This window comes from Condylura cristata, unplaced genomic scaffold (genome assembly GCF_000260355.1).
Source record: "Condylura cristata isolate star-nosed mole 26May11 unplaced genomic scaffold, ConCri1.0 scaffold00022, whole genome shotgun sequence".
Lineage (NCBI taxonomy): Eukaryota > Metazoa > Chordata > Mammalia > Eulipotyphla > Talpidae > Condylura > Condylura cristata.
The window spans coordinates 36,226,629-36,236,539 of NW_004567123.1; the positions used below are offsets into that span (position 1 = coordinate 36,226,629).

The 9,911-nt window shown below is 55.1% G+C and overlaps 1 protein-coding gene across 1 annotated transcript in view; it reads left to right on the forward strand.

Moving 5' to 3' along the window:
• The window catches only part of LOC101633865 (trithorax group protein osa-like), an 88,909-nt gene that overhangs the window by 77,540 nt on the left and 1,458 nt on the right, over positions 1-9,911 (forward strand). Inside the window, exons 6-9 of the mRNA XM_004687074.1 lie at positions 7,356-7,490; positions 8,255-8,355; positions 8,448-8,586; positions 9,615-9,742. Of these exons, the coding sequence (XP_004687131.1) occupies positions 7,356-7,490; positions 8,255-8,355; positions 8,448-8,586; positions 9,615-9,742 (503 nt within the window). The remainder of the gene's footprint in view (positions 1-7,355; positions 7,491-8,254; positions 8,356-8,447; positions 8,587-9,614; positions 9,743-9,911) is intronic.

The window sequence follows — 9,911 nt, forward strand, 5'->3', positions numbered from 1 at the left end:
GTGGCCGCAGCAGGCTGCCTTTGCCCTTTCACCTGGAGCGTGGCGACGCGGCGCTGCAGGTGGGCCAGTGTCAGCCGGCCTGCGGCAGGAGGGAGGCCGAGGGGCAGCTGTGCCCTGAGCGCTCCCGGGCTGTGCGTGGTGTCACGGTATTTAACAGGGGATTGGGGAGCCCCGGGGCGCCCGGGGAGTGTCAGCACCATGAAGCTGGCCGCTGCCCCTGCAGCCCGAGTTCACCCCGGCCAGGGAGGGGCCCAGGGCGCAGCGGGCCCCACCCCGCCTGTCTCCCTGCTGCCCCCTCAGCAGTGGGATTCCGTGGATCTGCTTGTCCTGCTCCCCGCTCTGTCTCTGGGGGGTCCTCTCACCCCTCACACCTCTGACCTTGTGCATCAATAAGTAAACCTTAAAAAAATAAAAGTGGACGAGGATTAGTTGTAACTGTATCACAAGCCCTAGGGTGACCATACAAATGGGCTTAGGAGAAGTATCACACACATGCTAAGAAAGGGGAGAAAGTGGAAAATAGGGAGATGAAGCAACACTTGTCAATACCACATGAGTCCCAGGAGAAATCTCAAGAGAAGTGGCAACAGTTTGAACTAAATGAAAATGTATCTTTCCAAACTTTGGGGCTCCAGTGAAAACAGAATTGATGGGGAAATTTATCGCAGAGGATGAATAGAGGAAATGACTGAAGTTCCCACTTTAGGAATAAGAAAAAGATGAGTAAATTAAGTACAATGTAAGCAGAAGGAAGATTATTTTGGGCCCTCCCTGGTGGGGCGACAGGTTAAAGCGCAGCACTGTGAAGCTCTCTGCAGCCACGGCAGCACGAGTTCGATCCCCCGCCGGGGAGGGACCCCCAGGGCGCGGCAGACCACCGCGGTCTCCCCGCTGCCCCCTCGGCAGTGGATTCAGTACATCTTCCAGTTCTGCTCCCCACTCTGTCTCTGGAGAATCCTCTGCCCCTCTGGCCTGTACCCCAGTTCTGTATGCATAAATACATAAAATCTTAAAAATAAAAAGAATGATGCTGGCGTCAGAGGATGAGTTATCAATTATTTCTTCTGTTTCGGTCCTCCAAAAGAGACAACAGAAAGTCAGCAGTTGCGTAGAATTCACCAGCAAGCCCATCTGGGCTGGTGTTTTCTGTTTGGGAAGGTTTTTGTTACGGATTCCATTTTTTCGATCAGTACAGGCCATTTCGGTTTTCTGTGTCTTGAGTGAATGCTGGGCAGATCTCATCTTTCCAGGATCTGATCAGCTTCATCTAGGACATCAAAATGTGTGGGCATGTATTGTTCACAAGCTCCCCTTGCTACACTTTAAGAATGCGTCAGAAGCACTGACTCCAGCGAAGCCCAGTGGTCAGCAGGAGGCCCCGTCCACTTGTGGCCTTGGGCGTTGTCTGCTCAGCCCTCAGCCCTGGTCAGCCTGCCCAGGACTTCTTGCGTTTCAATCTGTCTGGTGGATCCACTTTTGGTTGATTCAGATCTACTTGGTTCTGTTGAACTTTTTGATATGCTTTCAACCCACTGACTTCTGCACTAGTTTTTAAATTATCTTTCTCTTTTTTTTTCCAAAGATTTTATTTATCTACACACACAAGAACTGGGTACAGGCCAGAGGTGGGTGGTGGTGGTGAGAGGATTCCCCAGAGACAGTGGGGAGCAGAACTGGAAGATGTACTGAACCCACTTCCGAGGGAGCAGCGGGGAGACAGGAGAGGTCAGCTGCGGCCTGGGGGTCAGCTCCGGAGTGGGCAGGGAACTCGCACTGAAGCTGCCCCGGCTTGGCTTAGCTTCACAGTGCCGCTGCGCCCCCAGGGAGGGCCAGAAGCCAGTATTATTCTAATACTCTAAATATTGAACAAAGATGTTGGAAGAAAACTACAGGAAAATATATATTCATGCCTATATTCATGAAGGCATGAATATAGGTTCAAAGATCCCCAACAAAATATTAGCACATTGTGGCCCTCCCTGGTGGCGCAGCGGGTTAAAGCGCAGCACTGAGAATCTGAAGCCACTTCCGCATGAGTTTGATCCCCGCCTGCCCCGGAGGAGACCACATGGCGAGCCAGACCTCTCCTGGCCCGCCCGCTGCTCCCCTCAGCAGTGTACTTCGTAGATCTGCCTGTTCTGCTCCCCACTCTGTCTCTGGTGAAGCCTCTCACCGCCCCTGAGCCTCTGGCCTGTACCCCAGTTCTGTATGAATAAATAAATAAATCTTTAAAAAAAAAAAAAAAAAATATTAGCACATTGAATCCAATTACATTAAAAAGAATTAGACACCATGACCTAGCGGGGTTTATCCAGTTATACAAGATTGATTAAACATTTGACAATATGTCACATCACCAGGTTAAAAAGGAAAAATCATGATGATATGAATTGAAGCCAAAAAAATTTACCAAAATCTAACACCTGTCCCTGATAAAAATTCTTTGGAAACTAGCAATAGATGGAAGTTCTTGTGAACTGCTGACAGAGGGTGCTTTCTCAGCTTGATAAAGACAGTGGACACGCACACATCACCGCTGACATATTTGCTGATGAGAAACTCAAGACTTTCCCACTAAGGTCAGATACAAGGAAGGTTACCCCTCTCGCCACTGCTAATCAGCAGTGTTGTGGAATTCCTAGCTAATGTGATTAGACTAGAAGGGGAGAGAAATGGGAAAAAAGGTGGGAATGGAAGAAATAAGTCGCTTTGTTCACAGGTGACATGATTGTTTATGTAGAAAACAAAAATCACAAAAACCTGCTGGAACTAATAAGGGATCACGGTACACTTGCAGCACATAGTCTTAATATACAAAAGCCAGTTGCTTCCCTATATACCAGCAATGAGCTAGTGGAATTGGAAATTCATAACATGGTATTATTCACATTAGCATAAAAATACTTTGGTATAAATCTAATAAGACACGTACACATTTTCTATGAAGATCAAAGAGCTAAATTAGTGAAGAGATAGTCCCTGTTCATGGATCATGCTGTCCAGATTGTCAGGCGTCAGGTAATCCCGACATTGTCTATTCAACGCAATCCCAGTCAAGGCCGCCCAGTTATTTAATCAGTATCAACACGCTGACCCTAAGATGTATGTGGAGATACAAAAGAGCCAGAACAGCCAAAGCAATCTTTAGGGAAGGGACAGTTGGAGCTCAGCCTGCGAGACAGCGAAGGGTCAGCTGCTGTGAAGTGTGCACGAACGGGGCGGGTCAGAGCAGACCCACACAGACGCAGCCGGCTGGCCTCTGGCAGAGGAACGAGGCCACGCAACAGGATGAAGACAGTCCACTCAGCAAGCGGTGCTGGGCACTGGCCATCTGCACACAGGGAAGTGCGCCGAGAGAGGCGCCTTTCACCCTTCGCACAACATTCATTCCAAGCGCGTCAGAGACTTCAGTTGTTAAAAAGCGCGCAACTAACTTCCCACAGAAGATAACATAAACCAAATTCCCTTGGGTTTGGAAAGGCCCTTCCAGAACTGACAGTGACAGTAATAGCAGATATGGAGACCTCACGGCAGGGGAAGCCTTCTGCTGTGGGAGCGGCGAAGAGACCGAGAAACAGGCCGCTGACTGGGGACACGGCAGAGACACGCCTGCTAAATGTAAGTGGAGAAGTCTTCAGCTGAACAGCAAGGAAACAGAAAGTCACCCAACTGGACCGAATACTCGAACAACCCTCCAAGAGATGTGTCGGCGGCATGAGAGGCGGCCGCGGGCCTGGGGGACGCGGGTGGGAACGGGCACCCGCCGCTCAGGGGCGCCGGAACCCGCCCAGGGCGCGGCCCCGCCGACGGGCGGTGGCCGCGGGGGAGACCGGTGTTCTCATTCCCTGCTGTCCAGTGCCGAGCGGCGCAGTCCCGCCGGAGGATACTTGCGAAATTTGAGGAAGCGGAACGTTCCCGCTGCGCACACCAACAGCTGCCTCCTTGGCCTTCACCCACGGGGCGGGAACAGCTCCGCAAGCCCACACCTGGAGGCGCAGGGCAGCCTGGAGGCAGCCAGGTGTCCTTCGGCCGGGGAAGGACAGGTCTGCCGTGGCCAGTGCGGACGGCCGGACACGACGCAGGGGAGGCGTCCAGCAGCCCAGTCGCAAGGACGCGCTCTTGCTGCCAGGCAGTGGCACACAGTGCACCGCGTGTGCGTTTCACTATTTGTTTGTGCACACAGAACTGGGGTGCAGGCCGGAGGTGCAGGGGGTCAGAGGATTCCCAGAGACAGAGCGGGGAGCGGGACAGGCGGATCCACTGAGACCCACTGCTGAGGGGGCAGCGCGAGGGCGGGCCAGGAGAGGTCTGCCGCGCCCTGGGGTCACTCCCGGGCATCTCCAGCCACTGCAGCTCGCGTTTGACCCCGGCCAGGAGTGACCCCGGGGCGCAGCAGACCCTCTGTCTCCCCGCTGCCCCCTCAGCAGGTCCTGTCCTGCTCCCCGCTCTGTCTCTGGTGATGCTCTTACCCCCCCCTCCACACCTGTAGCCTACAGCCCAGTTCCTGTATGCATAAAAAAAAAAAAGAACTTTAAAAAAATCTGTTTTTTATTGTTGCGTTTCGGGCGCTCTCTGAAACATGCCGGACGGTCACCCCGAACTGACCGGCAACACTTTCTCTAACTCTGTGGGCCACTTCTTTACTCTGTTGATAATATTTTTTGATGCACAATTTAAAAAAATTTTAGGAAGTCCAACTTTTTCTCTTTTTTTAATGTTGTAGACAGAACGATCTGACAGTCTCCTCTTCACCTTGTTCATTACGAGCATTTAGCCTTTCCGTGTTGCGTTCTGGGCTTTGCTAGGTCAGTCTGGTTCTAATGATCTTCCGTGATACGCCTTAGGGCTTTTTATGTATAAAGGTTACATCGTGCGGGAACAGAATTATATTTCTTCTTTTCCGATTTGATGTCGTATTTCTTTTTCTTGCTGAGTCGCTCCGCTCAGAACCTCCAGCGCTTTGTTGCGGGAAGTGGGGAGCGGCATTTTCAGCTGGCTGCCGACCTTCGAGGGAAGCTTGTCAGCCCTCGCCGCCCACGAGTCCCACAGCAGGTTCACGGAGGTTTTCGGGCGAGGTGCTTGCCTCTTCTTGCTGGTCGTGGCTGCTGTTTTCCATGAAGGGACGCTACATCTGAAGAATGCTCTCGCTGCTCGCGTTGCCGTGACTGTGTGGGGTCCTCGCTGTGTCTGTCCAGACTTGGCACCGGGGGACAAGGCTTCATGGACTGAGAGGAAGCACCCCCGCCTTCAGTTGTTTAAGAAAAGTTCGAGAAGGATTGGTAACGATTCTCCTTTCAGTGTTTTCTAGAATTTGCCATGGAGACACAGATCGGGGCTTTTCTTTGTCAGGAGAGTAGCAGCTTCTGACCTTCTCCTTCGTGAGACTGTTTCTCCATCATCTGCAACGAGGTTTTCGTCTCCAGGAACGCGTGTGCCTCGCCTGGGCTATCCGGCTGCCGACACACCGTTTTTCATCGCAGTCTCCTCTCATCTCCTGCCGCCATAGACGCCTCGGTAACGTCCAGACTTTCCCTCTGCTTTCATCTGCGGCCCCGCGCGGTCCAGCTCTCCGCTCCTCCGGCTGACCAGCTGTTCCACCGTTCCTGAGGGCTGGGCGTGGGGGTCCGGAGGCCCCCAGCTGCCTCTCCCCCTTCCTAGTGTGTCGGATTTGGCTCCCTTGGCTCTGACTACAAAGTGTTTAGGGCGAACACGTTTGAGGTTCCCTTTCTTGGCGTTTTCTGAGCTTCTTGGCTCTGTACATGCGTGGCTTTCATCCACTTGAGTGTTTTAGTCATTTTTCTCAACTGTTTCCCTCTCTCTTCTCTTTCCTCTCCTTCTGGGGCTCCCACCCTCCCCGTGTCCTGTGTGCTGAGCGACATGCTCCGTGAAAGGGAAGAGCTGTGTCATGCCGGGTGGTGTTCCACAGGGCTCTGAGTGTCTCAGGTACAATTCGCTTCCCTTCAGCTTTTTTTTTTTTTTTTAAAGATTTATTTATTTATTCATACAGAACTGGGGTACAGGCCAGAGGCTCAGGGGCAGTGAGAGGCTTCACCAGAGACAGAGTGGGGAACAGAACAGGCAGATCGATGAAGTACACTGCTGAGGGAAGCAGCGGGCGGGTCAGGAGAGGTCTGCCACGCCATGTGGTCTCCTCCGGGGCAGGCGGCAGGCGGAATCGAACTCATGCGGAAGCGGCTTCAGACTCTCAGTGCTGTGCTTTAACCCGCTGCGCCACCAGGGAGGGCCCCCCTTCAGCATTTTTTTCCCCATTACAGAGGCTGGACAATCTCAATTGACCTATTTTTTGAGTTTTCAAATATTTTGTCTGATTAGATCTGCTATTGAGCAGATAAAAATCCCTCTGGTGAATTTTTTATTTCAGTTATTTTACTTGCAAACTGAAATTTTCTACTGGGCTCTTTTTTCTTTTCTTTTCTTTTTAAGATCGATTTATTTGTGCACACAGAACTGGGGTACAGGCCATAGGTACAGGTGGTGAGAGGCTTCACCAGAGACAGAGGGGAGCAGAGCAGGCAGATAGATGAAGCACACTGCTGTGGGGAGCAGCAGGCGAGCAGGAGAGGCCTGCCGCGCCCTGGGGTCACCTCCGGGGCAGGCGGGGATCGAACTCGCAGAGAAGCCACCACGGCTTGGCCGAGCTTGGCAGTGTAGCGCTCCAGCGCACTATGCCAGGCCGGAGGGCCCCTCTGCTGGGTTCTTTTTAAAGATTGATAGTATCTGTCTCTTCTTTGAGATTCTTCATTTGGTGAGATATTCACGTATTTTAGTTCTCCAAAATTCATTATTTTTATTCTTTGAATATATAAAAAATAACTATGCCAAATCTCTGTGTAGTAAGTTCAACGTGTGGGTTTCTTAATGACAGTTTCTCTCGATGGCTTTTTCTTTTCTCTGAGCCATATTTTTTCATTTCTTTTTATTGAAAATAAACATTAAAAAAGCAATAATGGGATGACTCTGGACAAGAGCCTCTGCTCCTCCTCCTTCTGCTGCTGTTTGTTAGTGGCTCTGGACGGTGGCGGAAGTCCGCTCTGCTGGTGCATGGCCACTGGAGTCTCTGCTTAGATAACTTCGTGAGGATTTCACTAGGGAGAGGGGCTCCCTGCGAGCGCGTGTGGGGGTCAGCTTCTGCAGCCGGCGGGCAGGTGACGCGTCCGAGCACTTTCGCTTCCTTCTGGGGCACAGCTTCGAGGTCAGCCAGAGGGAGGCCACAGGCCTGCGGCACCCAGGGGCCGGGCGGCCCTAGTCGGCCACGCGGACTGCTGGAGTCCCAGAGGCGCGCTGGAGCGTTCCAGGGCTGCTCCACACACCCCACTCTCCGCTTTCTCTTTCAGCTTTCTGGGCAGCCTGTCCGTGGCCCAGCTGGTCGCCCCAGGAAGCCGTGACAGTCCGCAACGCCCCGAGTCGTCCTGAGGCCCTTGAGTCGTCCTCGGTCGTCCTCGAATGCCCTTGGGAGAAAGGCTCCCCCAGTGGGAGAGCTGCCCTTCCCGTCACATGAAGACAGCCCGGAGGGGAGGTCTCCCAGGCACCAGGCGGGCCCAGGACCCACAAGCTTTGGAATGCGGCTTTGGAGACGCTCCGAGCCCCACCTACCTGCAGGGACACTGCTGACGCCCACGCTGCTGGGTTTCACTCGGACTGCGAACTTTGGGTTTGCAAAGCTACCGTGGAGCTGAGGGAAACGGGAAAGGAGCAAGTTAAAACGCTCCAAAGCTCATAATTCTTACCAGGATGTGGCCTCCAAACAGTGCCCCGATTGCTGCACGCTTCTGGTCAGGTTCCCAGGCCTGCAAGGGGACTTCGCACGCGGCCCCGCTCTGAGGGCAGACAGCATTCTGGCACGTTCTCATTGTGCCCTGTTTGCTGATACTACTGCAGGAAATGCTTTAAGAAATCGTTCAGAGTAAACATTTGAGCTTGTGGGTGAAGCGGGAAACTTGATAACACGATGTTCCTGTACGTAGGCTCCGGCCTAAGGAAGGGAGGCGAGCATCACAAATGTTTAATAGGTGAGATTAAAAATACAATCAGTGTAGTAATGTAACTTGTTCCACAGCTGACTAGTGAGAAGAATGACGTGCTTTGGGGAACGGCATTTGCCAAAGTGGGGTCCCCTGCGACAAAATTCGATCGCAGATGTTTGCCTCCTCGTCATGATCTACAGTGACAGTCGTTTCTGACCGTTGCCAGCGCCTTTCACAGCGCCAGACCCGCCAAAGCCGGCGGTTTGCAGTAAGCATATTCCTCAAGCGCAAGCTTCCGAGGCCTGCACCACCCCCCGCCACGCTCGCTCTGCGTGTCTCTCCACCGCCGACTACTCGCTTCCGGCGGAAGGTTGTGCGGAAGCGGCTCGGCGCCGGGAGACGGCCACACGTGGCTGGACTCGGAGCTGCGTGACAGCCTGAAAAACGCCCCTGCCACTGTAGTTTGAGCTAAAAAAGCCAACGCACGGACTGTGTGGGAAGCGGTGGCCTGCCGCTGGCCTGGGCTGTGTGCGGCCGCCTGGGCCGCTCGTGGTCCCACAGTCCGGGGCGCAGATCGGCGACCCTGCAGGCTGGTTCACAGGTAAGCGCGTGGCCTAGGACGGTTGGCTGGGGCTCGTCGAAAGCGCTTTCAAACACAGCAAGCTGCGACTTCCAAAGCCACTCACTAGCTTCCCGGGCTGAAGGATGCTTCTTGTCCAGAAAAGTGTCACTCTTGGCCTGAGCTCAGAATGTCGCCGTGGAACTTGACCGCGGAGAAGCGCCCGGGCTTGTGCAGACCAAGTCGGGATGTGCATCTTTGCTTTTGGCCGGACTTCCTGGGCCTGCTGACCAAGTCCACAGCAGCACGTGAGGGGCGTGGCTGCCCACACAGGTGTAGCCTGCCACGTGCTTGCCGTGGCCACCGGCGGCCTGGACAGCTGACCTCCCTCGGGCTCCATGGCTTCCAGTTAAGGCAGCTGCATGTTTTTACCACCTGCAGGCAGAGTCGATCTGCACGGCCCAACGGGCGCCACCCCGGCGCACTGACCGCTGTCCGGGCCCTCTGTGGTGCCCCCCCGCCCTTCGAGTCAGACCGTTCCCACTGGCCGAGTCCCCGTCACTCCCAGCTCAGCATCGGCCCTCGAACAAACAGCAGCTGGCCGGCAGCAGCTGTCCTGCTTCTGCACGGACACCGGCCCCAGTGCCCTAAGCCCCCAGTGCCCGCTGTCTGCGAGGCCGGGACCCGGCCAGCCAGCACGTGTGCTCAGCTGTTGCCGCCCTTCGCCGCCCCCTCAGAAAGGGCCTTGTCTCTGCCGGCGCCACCTAGCTCCTTGGGGAAGCAACTTTCTTCCCATTTCTCAGCTTTGTAAAGAAGCTGCAGGGTGGCGTTTCTGCTTCGCACGCCCCGATTTTCCTGCCCGTCACCTCCCCGCGACGTGGGGGTGCTTCCCTGGCTCAGCCTGGCCTGTCGAGGTCCGTGCAGCTCGGAGCCGCGACCTAACCGCACCGCGACGGCCCGGCCAGCTGAGCGTGCGGACCCTGCGGCCTCTTTTCCTGTCTGACACGCGGATACGCACTGGCTTCGGAAAAAGTCACAGCGCGGGAGGACGTGCCTGCGCCTTACGACAGCCGACCGCAGCCTGCGTCCGCCCCAGCAGCAGGACGAGCCCCGAGCGCCCCGCGGGCTCCGCGCGACGCTCACCCTGCCGCTGCAGCGGGGCACCACGCAGGGCCACGGGCGGGCTCGGGGCCGCGAAGTGAGCGGCCCCAACCGTTCCCACGGGCGACAGGCTTCCCCCTTTTATGCCAGGTATTAGGCCTGCGGAGGCGCCTCCGTTCTGGGGACACACAGAGATAGGTGGGCGGGCAGGTCCCGTCCGCACCCCGCCGCCTCCCGCACCCCCCCACCGCCTCCCGCACCCCCCC